This window comes from Capsicum annuum, chromosome 8 (assembly GCF_002878395.1).
Source record: "Capsicum annuum cultivar UCD-10X-F1 chromosome 8, UCD10Xv1.1, whole genome shotgun sequence".
Taxonomy (NCBI): Eukaryota; Viridiplantae; Streptophyta; class Magnoliopsida; order Solanales; family Solanaceae; genus Capsicum; species Capsicum annuum.
Window position 1 is genome coordinate 166,557,841 of NC_061118.1, and position 12,410 is coordinate 166,570,250.

Consider the following 12,410-nt stretch of genomic DNA (forward strand, 5'->3'; position numbering starts at 1 on the left):
TTGACAAATCAAAATACAAAAAGGATCTGTCATTTTTAGATAGAGCAAATGAACAATTGTTAATTTTTTTAATTTTTCGAAATTGATATCGTTCCAGACATAAGAAAAGCATTCTAATTGAGCAACAATGTGCTGAACAAATAATAAATTTTAATCGAGATATTACTACTATTTAATATTTGTTGAGAGTTCTTTTCTTAATTGCATCCTCTTCGATTTTAACCTACTTTTATTATTTATTGTGCTTTTTATAAATTTTTATACATATTTTATTTTTTGTGTTAAAAATTATTAGATTCATACGAATCCAATAACATTCTTTTCATTTGAAGAATTATATCGTGCAAATAAAGAAAATCTAACTTTTAATTATACACAAATTATCCTAAAATTAATATGATAAAAATAATATAAAAAGATTATTTCAGATTATTCATTAACTCCTAGGTATGACAATTGTTTTTTACCTTTAGGATGTGTTTGGCAGAAAGAAAAATGTTTCTTATGCTTGAGTTGGACGTGTAAAAGTTGTGGCGCGGTGAGGAATAGGACCTTAATAGCTTAGGTTGGCTGTCTAACTCGATTCCCACGTTCATTTTCTTTAATTGAAAGTTATTTTAGAGTAATCGATAAAGTTATCGTCGAAAAAACGCAGAATACACAGAGGAAAATGAAAGCTATAGTGTATATAGAGGGTCTTATATGGTCCTCCTCGGACACTGCTCACTGCTCTCAGTTTCCTTTGTTGACAAGCCTTCCTACAAAATTCTTTGCTAAAATAAGGCCGCCCCATTTTTCACTGTCTTCCTTCCTTGTTACTGCCAATAGTGTTGAGCTCCTGCTATGACATTCTTGTACGGACTACCCATTTTTATGGGATTCTTCTTCCTCTTTCTTGAAATGCTGCAACTTCCCTTTTCAACTGCTGCTGCTGCTTCTGGTATTGCATCTTTCTTCTGTTAATTTCCTTCAGTTAAATCTTGTTTTCTTGTTCAACAGTTTTATACAGATTTGTGGGGTAAATTTTGAGTTCCATAAGCTCTAGAGCTTGAGGTGAAAGAAAAAGGTTTGTATTTTTAGTGTAATTTGGGCTTATTGGGGGATGTTTGGTCAAGAAGTTATAGTGAGCTTGAAGCTGCTTTCATTTTCTTTAATTTTATGGGTGTGTGTTGTACAGTGCTTGATTTTGTTGTGTTTGGGGGAAAATGTATTTGAAAAACTGAGAGAAATGTGACTGCATGTCTCTTAAGACCTGCCAAATTTTAGGAGAATGTGTGCGTTTTAGTTGGTTGGAATTTGGAAATGTGAATGAAAGCTAGCTAATGTCAGTGTTGAAGTTCATTCTAATCGAATTTATGTTTGCTTGTATGTCTCACAAGATTCAAATTCAATAGGATGCAGACGTTTCAGCAATACCTAGTTTCAGTTTTGATATTGCTAATATGCATTACTTCATTTGACGATTGTGTTACTGCACGTTATATTGATGTTCCTTTTGGAGTTTCAGTTATACAGTGATGTAAAAATTTACATTATCAGTGCAACTGAAACTATTGTAGTAGATGAAGGTAAATTGATGGAAAGTACAACCGAGCTATGATTTTGTGAGCTCCCTCATCCCCAACACTCACGCGTAAATAGCTTTAACTCCTGCTTTCCACAGGCTGAGCTTATATAAGTACTTTAAACATGTTGCGTATAACCAGTTGCTGTTGCTAACTATTAGTTGGTTGTTTCCCTCTTATATTTTTCTGTGTGTGTGTTTTGAGGGGTTTCATCTAGGGAGTGTAACGAAAAGGGAAGTAGGACTTTCATAGCATGGATATGTTTCATGTATCAATTTTTGTTCGCCGTATTTTAAACTCAACCCGTCTTGCAGTCATTGGAGTACTGCTGATTGCTGAAATATCTCTCAACGATGATATCTGAACAATGACTATCTACGTTTTCTTCTCCATGTGCAGTGTGCCCCTTAGACATGACCGGCTCCAACTATACTCTGACTGCCTCACTCTGCTCCAACAAAGAAGACAGAGGAAAGTGTTGCCGCTACATTAATGCCTTGGTTGCAATTTCTGTTGCTCGATATGCAAATGCAACAAGCAACCTGGGGGTTAACCCTGAGACATCACAAATTTGCCTAGACAAAATAGCAGAAATTTTCCAATTCCATGGAGTCACTAGAAATGCAACAGTGTTCTGCGGGTTTGGGACAAAAATTCCTGTCAACTATGATTGCCAAGGTCGAACAACTGTAACTCAGATGATTCAGTCTCCACAATTTTCAAGTGTTACTAAAACCTGCCAAGTCCCACTCTCTGGGGAAAGTGAATGCAGAAGATGCCTCAATGCTGGCATCTTGTATCTACGCAATCTAGTTGGTACAGCTGATAATCTGACATTTAGTACTTGTAGAGATGCAACTTTTGCTGCTCTTGCAAGCCAAGTTGACAATGCATCAGCTATTGATATTGCTCGCTGTTTCTTTGGGGTTAAACGCCTTATTATACCTCCAGGTACGCCTTAAGCAAAGTGGTGTGTTCCATTACCACTGACGCCTGGATAGAACAGTTACAGGAGTAATACGGAATGCTTTATGCATCAGAGTAGTTGTTTGCAACATTGAATTCTTTTTCCTGAAATCCTGTAAGCTGCTTTCAGTTTTCCATTTTCTTTATTAGGTATTCCATTCAGGTCCAAGTCCAAGCTACAAAAAATTGCACAACCTTTCGCTGCCGAGCCTATTCTACAACTATCAAAAGATAGTGAAAAGAACAAAGGAAAGAAAAAGGAGAAAGCAGAAAAGGAAACCTGCTTCTAAATGTTTTCTTTGCTCTACTGTAAACCCTGAAGTGATTACTTCTCTACACAACTTTATTCCAGTGTCTTATACGTTGAATTTTCATAAAATCATTAAATCTTCTAGTCCTACACTTGAACCTTTTCAGATTCTTCTAGGAAAATCCTTCCTAGTGTCAATATCTTTTTTCGACTAGTCTCTGCTATTATTGCAAACTAGCTTCACCTTACACTCAGAGCAAACTACTGTTATGACCCTCATTTTGTATCTTTTTCTGTAAGTCTTTCTCTGGTAGGTTTACTAATGTTAAATTTCTTAGGCAGGAAGTGAGTGCTTGCTTTTTTACTTTACACATAAATAACATTTCCACCACCCTCGTGTGTTATTGCTCATTTTGGTGATGTAATGCACTTTCAACAATATGAAAAGTTCTGACTTCCATTGTATGTCTAACCACTTTCAGGATCATCTCCATCACAACCTTCACCAGAGGTCTCTCCAAGCCCTCCTGTTGTTGCTAGCCCCACTCAACTTTCCTTTACACCTGTTAAGGAAAATCACCATCCTTACCACCTTACATTGGTACCACTTATTGGCATAGTAGTTACGGTCTTGGCTGTCCTAATGCTGCTTATCTTAATTGTTCTGATTTGGAGGAAAAGCAAAGAGCTGGAAGATTCTGATGCAACTGATAAGATATCTTCCAAATCCTTCACACAGCGACCAAAAAGATTCCAGGAAGGTAATTTCGTGGTTCTTTTAGACTAATTGTGTACTTATCGAAGCAGACACTGCAAGATCTGTTCATGTATTCTCTAGGGTTAATTGTGTACTTATCGAAGCAGACACTGCAAGATCTGTTTCTGTATTCTCTAGGGTTCTTATCCTGTTTACTTATTGTTATGTAAAATGCATGCACACAGGTACGGCTTCTATGTTTAAGAAATACAGCTATAAGGGGACAAGGAAAGCAACCAACAACTTCAGCACAACTATTGGACAGGGGGGATTTGGCACAGTATACAAAGCTGAATTTAAGGATGGTTCCGTGGTAGCAGTGAAGAGAATGAACAAGGTTTCTGAGCAGGCTGAGGATGAGTTTTGCAGAGAAATAGAACTGCTTGCTCGACTGCATCATCGTCATCTCGTTGCTCTAAAGGGCTTTTGCACCGAAAGGCATGAGAGGTTTGGGAATCATACAATTCCCTTTCTTTGTTTTCTCTACCTTCTTATGTCTTTGTCCCGCTTACGATGTAAGGTGACCTATTAACTAGTTCATGTATTAATAGCTTCTTTTTTTTACTGAACGTTTATCATACTGCAGGTTTCTCATGTATGAGTATATGCCAAATGGAAGCTTAAAGGATCAGCTTCACAGTATGCTCTTAATCTTCCAGTCTTATATGCTGGTTCTATTATTAACAAAAAATTAGCCTTTAACAACAGCCACTGGTCTGTTGGTTAATGCTTCATGTTGACAAATATATACTGCATCTTTGACTGCCATCTTAAAGTAGTTTTTGATTTGCTTGATTGTTGTTCTAAATATATGCAAAGATCCAGGTACAACTCCCCTCAGTTGGTGTACTAGAATTCAAATAGCTATTGATGTGGCAAACGCTCTGGTACAATTTTTATACTCTATCCAGTAGTTATAATTTTATAAGCTGCTTAACGTTCAGTGTGCCTTATTTTTTGTTGCCTCCATGTAGGAATATCTTCATTTCTATTGTGATCCTCCACTGTGCCATAGGGACATTAAATCAAGCAATATATTATTGGATGAGAACTTTGTTGCAAAGGTAACTTGCGTTAATTTGAGGGTGAACCTAGTTTCATTTTACTACAAGGACAAATCTTAAATCCTTCTTCCGTTCTTGTCTACCGAATTGGAAAAAAGTTAAACTCTTAAAACATTCTCTACTGCTTTATAAGATCTGTTGGCAGAGCAGATTATTCTTTTAACTCTTGTAATATGATAGGTTGCAGATTTTGGTCTTGCACATGCTTCAAAAGATGGTTCTATTTGCTTTGAACCGGTAAACACAGATATCAAGGGAACTGCAGGTTGGGAAAAATCTACTTACGAGTAAAATTCAAATATCATTCATTACCTTGATGATGTAAAGGGAACTTTGCTTTCTTTTTAGGTTATATGGATCCTGAGTATGTCATCACCCAAGAGCTTACAGAGAAAAGTGATGTATATAGTTATGGAGTGGTATTACTGGAATTAATCACAGCGAGACGCGCAGTTCAAGAAAACAAAAATTTGATAGAGTGGGTTGAAATATTCCTGACATCAGAATCTAGAATAACTGAGCTAGTTGATCCTAACATTGGAGACTCTTATGACTTTGATCAACTTGAGACCCTTTTAGCAATTGTTAGATGGTGTACACAGAGAGAGGGACGGGCTCGGCCTTCAATCAAGCAGGTCCTTAGGCTTTTGTATGAGTGTGCAGAGCCTATGCACAGTGGTTTTGTTGAATCCATGGAGGATGAAGACTATGATGACATTGAAGGTAGGGGAAGAACAAGTAGGTCTAGGCTGCAAAAAGGTGAGGGTGGTGATGGAAGGTGTCTAGCTTCGTCGTCAAGTACATCGAGGTCCTATTGTAGCAGGAGCTTCCTAATTGAAACCAGCCCTCCCCAGTCTCCTCTCTAATGTACCAGCTATTTGAGAGCACTGCTTTGACTGTTAAAAGTAGTTCTTTTTTTTGATACGGAGGAATCCCCGAGGACGAGCTGATGCATGGTTCAAACTTGGTGGATAATAGACCCTCCCCCCTTTGACTGTTAACCATCTCTTGAGCAGATTTTAACTGTAAAGCCATTACATCTTAGAGTTTTAAGGTTACTGACTTCACGATCCTGACATTGACAAGCAGCACGTGCACACGATCCAGAGGCTGAAATCCATAGGTCCATGAAGTTTGCTTCATTTCCATCGAACGATTTTTGCCTTGCAAAGCAACCGGTGGCCATAAGAGTTGTTGTATTCTTTTTTCTCCATGAATCTTTTTTAGAGAGGGAATGACTAAAAACTTTAGTTTTCTTTTTCTCTTTGGGTTGGTTTGTTGTATTTAATATTCTTTAGCACTTTCCAGGCATGTTGTTTCTTGCAAGTTATTGAACTGTGAACTTGTTGGCTTTGTGATCTCTTTACGTGTATGTTTCCAACTAATCTGGAAATAACAGAAAGCTTTTATTTAACAGCTGCGACATTAATTCGACATTTACATTAGTGAGGATGTGGATTAGATGCAGTTTGCCAATATTGCTGCATATCACATTCTCAAAATCAACTTCGATTTTCTTCTTTCAGTTCCCTTCCTGCATATTTCTCATTTATTTGGCTTCATACAGATACTTGTTGCCAATTCATTACCTTACAATTCCGACAGGTAATAGAGTGAGTTTGAAACAGAAAATAAAAGATTTGATATGAAGCAAACACAACTGCTGAAAGTATAGCTGAATCAACGGGCATTCAGGTAACTAAATTGAGAACCGTATTCAGCCACTGATAGTTACACTTTAAAAAAAAAAAACCATTCAGATGTGACCCTGATGCGTTTTCAAAGCTACTAACCAAACAAATAAGCCATTAGTATCAGCCATGCTATATACGAAATAAACTTGCCAAGGCTGGAGGGAGGAAGAAACCAGTCTAAGAAATACTGACCATATGAAAATTTCCTGACAACCCAACATCTATGAGAAGATGCAAAAATCCATCCAATCAATTACATAGAATCATCCAACTTACAGAACAAATGTTTCACAAAGCAGCAAACAAATAGCTCCAAAGCTAATGTTGACAAACAGCAACAGAAGCTGTTGAATGACATTCCTTGAAGAAGAACCTTTGGGAAGAAATTTCTTTCAAAGCCCCCTCTAAGACGCTTCTGCATGTGGCAAGTATCTGTTACATGGAGCAAGTGCTCCTAGCCCACGTATAGCTTAAATACCCAAACTGCGTGATTTAAACTATTGCCACCATTTTCCACAGAATGAAACAATCCAAAGGATGAACACAGTTGGAGATTCATGACAAACTTTACACCTCAAGGAGCAACATCAAAGTGCATATTGACTCAAGTCCTTGACCGACTGTTCCAAGTTACAGTATATGACATGATCATATGGACCCTACGACTATATACTATTGCTGCTGACATCCAACTGAGTTTGGTTATAGTCATGCTCGTTGCACATCTCCACCCATTTAGATGTGGTTCACACGACCAGATTCAATCCTTTATAGCTGCCCAACTTGCACTTAAAGCTCATTTTGGATAACAGTAAAATAAGGCCATCGATCACATATGGGACCTGTATCCTTTATCCCTTACACTATCCAATCGGAAGTTTACTATCTTTGCCATCACAAATTTCTGCAGGAGCTTCAATTTGGTACACAGACCATAAACATATTGAAAGAAGTGACCAGCTTGCAAGTCTTGCCAGCCATAATTGACACCATTATGGCAGCTTTTGCATGGAGTGGGCCTTCTTTAACTTCAACATCCATTCGGTACATAGGGCTCAAGCTGGAAATACCATGATAGATAAGACGAAATTGTCAGATGCAACTAAGAAATTAGCACTAAAAAGTAATACTACTAAGAATATGATCCGCCTAAGAATAAGATCTGCCAGATCAGACGTAACTAAGAAAGCAACACCAAAAAATAAAACTAAGTAATAAGATATGCTGGAACATATTATAAACTTGGCATGCAGCTGTAACTTCAGATACACTACCAGCATGTATTGCTTTTGCTTTCTGTCATGGAAGCTTGCTTCTCTCCTTAAAATGTGAATACATCCACAATTGTCCTTTCATAGTGCTCAGCAATTAAATGTAACAATTAAAAATGGAAATATAGATTATATGCCTCACAAATGTTGTAATTTGATTTGGCAGCTCCATTCTCATTGACCTTTCAATATATGGCAAATACCTGAGAGAGTAGCTTAATCCAACTAGATAGACCCCTATATTAGAAAGAAAGAGTAGCTAAGTGTCAGCACATAGACTGATATCCCACAAGTGGGGTCTGAGGAGGGCAGGATGTACGCGGACTTTACCCCAAATTTTTGGGTAGAGAGACTGTTTCCGGTAGACCCCACCTCAAAGGAAGTAATCAAAGCAGGACTAAAGGGAGATAACAACAGCAAAACAGCATGATATACAAAGTAAATGAAGCAACAATAATAGAAAGAAATGAAGAATAAGATACTATGCAAATACTATTCAACAAGGAGAAGATAAGTAGAGGACACTAGCCCTGCCTCTTCCCACATAAAACTACGAAAACACTCGGCTACCTACTACCCTTCTACCCATTTGTCAACCTCCAAACTTCCTATCTAGGGTCATGTAGCAGATAGACTTGCAAAAATTTACCAAGAGCTTTTTGGAGCAAACTAGGCATGGTTCTTGACTCTTTTCCCTTGCTAAGCTTAAGAACCTTGACAAAAGGGTAGATTTTCACTACTCTTACCAAATTGACTCGATCAAACTGGTAAGATATCATTCTTTTCTGTCTAGATAAACTAACAACAAAAATAATATATTTGACAGAAACTCTTGAAAATAAAATAAGGACAGAAGCCCAGTCATAGTTAACTTGAACCTAACTCAATTTACTCAAAAGGTTTCAATACCAAAGAGCCAGATTGCTCAACTTTGATAATAGACTCTTTGCAGCAAAGAGTTTTGAAGAACCATGAAATGAGCCAAAGAGAGTTTTCCCAAAGCAAATATACTTCCGGAAAACTTTGACTAGTTCCATAGACTTGGGTAAGGAATTGGGGAAGAGATATGCCTATCACTGAATTTAGAAGCAGAATTCAGACCCAAGTTACTAAACGGCAAAAAGAGCAATTCATAGAAAAACAAATTTTGCTTCCATTATTTATGGACATGTACCATGATGAGGAAAAGAAGCACCTCTTGCGCAAACCAGCTTGAATAATTTACACCTTCTAGCATGTATTAGATGAAAGCAACGAGAGGCAAATATACAGAGAGATCTCCCATTGTTCCGGTGTTACATAGGAACTTCTGACATAATAGAACAAACTAAGTCATGATGAAGAAGAAATAACAAACATGACTTCAGCTTTTCTTTGTCATACTGAAGAGAAAACCCCCCCAAAAAATGACAAGGACAAAGTAGCAACAACAAATACCTCATCATAAGTCCCAAGGAAGTTAAGATAGTGAAAAGCCAAGAAATAACACACTTCTAGGCACCAACAGCGGCCAGAAACTTCTTCTTGCTAACTGGCTCCTCTTGGACAATCGCTACATCTTTCACCTTTGCTAGAAGTTGCTCAAGTTCAACCACTCCAAAGCTCTCGTAGTCTAATTGCCTCTTGTACCTTTGTTGATATATTGCCTCAAAACAACCAAGAAAAATCCGGCAAGAGTAGCTAACAAGTATCTCTTGAAGTTCATACTTGAAATTTTCAAGGCTTTTTTCAATTATTGCACTCATATCAGATTTTTCACAGCTCCCCCCCACGCTCTTTTGTGAGTCCTCTTTCATCATCAGAGAACTCATCTGAAGATCCAGCTCCAGTCACAATATCGGCATTTCCCTCCTGTGTTCCTTTTCCTTTACTATCTCTTTTTAATATAGTTAAGGGGGGAGCACTTGGTACTGCACATGAATTATGGAGGTAGACAAACTTCTTGTGGCCTTTCCCCCCGACAGATATTGCATCACTCATCTTCTTGAGAAGATTCACGAGCTTAGCTGCACCATATTCTGAAATGTAAAGGGGCCTCCCATAAATTTTCTGGTATTCTGCAGGAACACGTGTAAGAGGCAAGCAGCCGCCAGATAATTCAAGCAACTTCACTAGCTGCCCCTTCAAACCATTTATATCCCCAGGCTGTACCCATATCAAGTCACTCTGGTCATGTGAAGATGGACCTCCAAGTGAAAATTCATTTGAACCAGAAGCAAGACTATGAGTTCTCATACCTGTAGGATAACATGGCATGGAAATTGAAGAGGTATTATATTCAGCCAGAGAATGCGATATCATTGAGAATTCCCTTGCATTATAGTAGCTCTGTGAGAGGCCCCTATACACTATAGCTTCATCATCATGCAGACCATCTGGGGTGTCATTAATCTGGCAACAACCCATTAGCATCCCAGCAATGTCTGAGACACCACCACGACAAGGTGTTAAGGCCTTTGCAGGAGGCACAAAACCTTCGCCTCGAGCGACACTTGGCCAGTCCCATACAAACCTGCCCGCATTACATAGAGCTGACGAAACTCCAACCCCTGAAGGAATGACAAGGATCACAGTGTATCCGCGTTGACCGAGAATGTGTAGTGCAGGAGCAAAATCAACATCTCCTGATATTAGCATAATGGACGAGGGTGGAGGATTGTCAAGAGCAAAAAGAAACATGTCAACCAAAATGGCCTTGTCAGCTGCATCCTTCCTGCCATTGGGGACGTCTATAAGTTTAACACCAGTTCTCTGGCATCCCTCTCTTAATCGCCTGGGGAAAGAATTAAAATCTCCATAGGCAGAAAACAGTGTAACTGCTCCTTTGATCACAGGATGAACCCGCAGAGTCATTCTGATGTTGCCAGCCACATCTTCAGGGCGTACATCACTTGGAACAGGACAGTTCTCAATGTCCCAAAGAATTGCCACCGGTCCCTGTGAAGAATTTGGGCTTTGCAGGGAGAGAGGTGTTAGTGCTTTTCCATTTGTGTTTGCCATCTGCTTCCCACTTTGTTCCAAGGGCTCTGGTGACAATCCAAAAGATGATGTAGGAGTAAGTGCCATCAGTGCTTCAGCCAATAACCGTGTCGTCCCTGGCTACCTGTATAAGGTCAACAAAATGAGCTACTAGCAACACACTAGAAGAATCACTAGATACAAAATTCTGTCCAAATAGAAGTATATCTCCAAACACTTCCATTAATACTGATGCAGACTCAAGAATAATCAATTCAGAAGCAGTCATCATAATTTACTCAGGCAAAATTAACAATTGGCTCTTTAGTTCTCAGTATAACTTATATTTAAGCATATCTTTATAACAGATTACACGACATGAAGCCCGCATCAGAATCATCGATTGGAACGATGGATTTATACATCCTTGAGCTCAAGCTTTTGGTATCCCAACTTCAAAAATAGTTTCTTTTCCCTTTCAAGAAAGTAAAGGTGCTACAAAGAGAAAAAGACCCATCTTGAATTCGCAAAACATCAAAAACACTAAGCAAGGGCCAGCCTAGAAACTGAAGAATTTCCAGACTCCAGAGTAAAATACAAATTTTTCCTTGCAGCAGCAAAACTAATCTGATCAATCAAAAGCCGAAAAAAAAAAAACACCCAGAAATTCAAACAATCAACTAAACCCCAAACCCCAAATTAGTTCGGATCATCCACTCAACTCTTATTCAGGTAAATCCCATAAATTCCAATGAAACTTAAAAAACAGTATTTTCCTAAGCTAATAATAATAACGGAAAGGAACCATCTTATTAAAGAAATCAAAAGAGTTCAATTTTTATTTTTGTGCATACAACAACAACAACGAGATCGTACAAGTGGATGGAATTCAATTACGAAAAACCCTACAACTAATTAGCAAATAAGGAAATGAGAGAGAGAGAGAGAGAGAGAGAGAGAGAGAGAGGGAGAGAGAGAGTACCTGAATACGAAATAATCGAAGAGCTGCAAAGTATAGATACTGATTTTTTATTCAGTACGAAAACCCCCAAAGACTCTTTTTTGAGTCTTGTTGTACGCTACGCTTGGCTAATTCTTCTTTATATGGGCCGCTGATTTTACTGTTTCGGTTTATATTTCTAAAACCGACATTCAGCTAAAAAGGGGATAATTGGTTCTTTTCAATTTATATTATCCAATATAATGCAAATGTCCTTTGTATTTCGGATAATATCTTATTTTCTATCTATTTTAATTTTATTATTAAATATAATATAATTATTTTTATTATTTATTATTTTAATTTAATACGTGTGTCTAAGTCAATAATTGAATCCGCTTATACCCAAGTCGGTCCTCAACTAATGCATGTCCACTTTGAAAGAAATTTATCCAAGTTTTGGTATGTGCAACATTGGTTAAGAAAAAAAAGCGTACTATAAAAAAATATGTGTTATACTTTTTTATATGCAGTCAAATCTTTTATAGTGATAATGTTTGTTTAGAAATTTTATGATTATTACATAAAGGTGGTGTTATATATGTATACTGATGGTATTAGATATGTAGATTTTATTTAGCCGTGAAGTTATGAAATAATTGATTTGCATCATTTAAATTTAATTTTTTTTTTTTAAGTTAGATATTTGTACTTAAAATTTCCTATATGAATGGCATTTAATGATAATTATCATAAATATTTCAGTATTTTATTTCGTACATAATATTTGGTATACTATTATAGAGAGGTAATTTACAAAGTGCACCGTGATAATAAATATTATTGTTGTAATAGGTAGATTGATGTTACAGGAGGGTTTGGGTCACGGGTGACAAAAGAGTTTTAAAATGAGGTGTAGGTGACACAAGTCTTAATTATTAGTTG

General features: G+C 37.5%; 2 protein-coding genes across 26 annotated transcripts; one reads left to right on the forward strand and one right to left on the reverse strand.

Moving 5' to 3' along the window:
• The first annotated feature begins 503 nt into the window (after positions 1–503).
• On the forward strand, positions 504–6,018 carry LOC107840267 (probable receptor-like protein kinase At1g49730). Of its 3 annotated transcripts, none has more exons than XM_047395056.1 (9): positions 504–940; positions 1,880–2,516; positions 3,264–3,542; positions 3,724–3,985; positions 4,125–4,177; positions 4,358–4,425; positions 4,513–4,602; positions 4,783–4,867; positions 4,951–6,018. In XM_047395056.1, the coding sequence occupies exons 2-9, from the start codon at positions 1,979–1,981 to the stop codon at positions 5,466–5,468; spliced, it is 1,893 nt and encodes a 630-aa protein (XP_047251012.1). In that variant the 5' UTR covers positions 504–940; positions 1,880–1,978; the 3' UTR covers positions 5,469–6,018. The 3 variants fall into 3 exon arrangements, with proteins under 3 accessions (XP_047251012.1, XP_016539565.1, XP_016539564.1); XM_016684079.2 differs by having other exon boundaries at positions 506–940; positions 1,965–2,516; positions 4,364–4,425; XM_016684078.2 differs by having other exon boundaries at positions 507–940; positions 1,965–2,516.
• Positions 6,019–6,274: 256 nt separating this feature from the next.
• LOC107840268 lies at positions 6,275–11,683 on the reverse strand. Of its 23 annotated transcripts, none has more exons than XM_047395067.1 (5): positions 11,508–11,656; positions 9,005–10,670; positions 8,763–8,876; positions 7,771–7,804; positions 6,275–7,356 (listed from the first exon to the last, which is right to left on the reverse strand). In XM_047395067.1, exon 2 carries the CDS (start codon positions 10,631–10,633, stop codon positions 9,323–9,325), a length of 1,311 nt encoding a protein of 436 aa, XP_047251023.1. In that variant the 5' UTR covers positions 10,634–10,670; positions 11,508–11,656; the 3' UTR covers positions 6,275–7,356; positions 7,771–7,804; positions 8,763–8,876; positions 9,005–9,322. The 23 variants fall into 23 exon arrangements, with proteins under 23 accessions (XP_047251023.1, XP_047251016.1, XP_047251021.1 ...); XM_047395060.1 differs by having other exon boundaries at positions 7,571–7,804; XM_047395065.1 differs by having other exon boundaries at positions 8,742–8,876.
• Between the last annotated feature and the right edge of the window lie 727 nt (positions 11,684–12,410).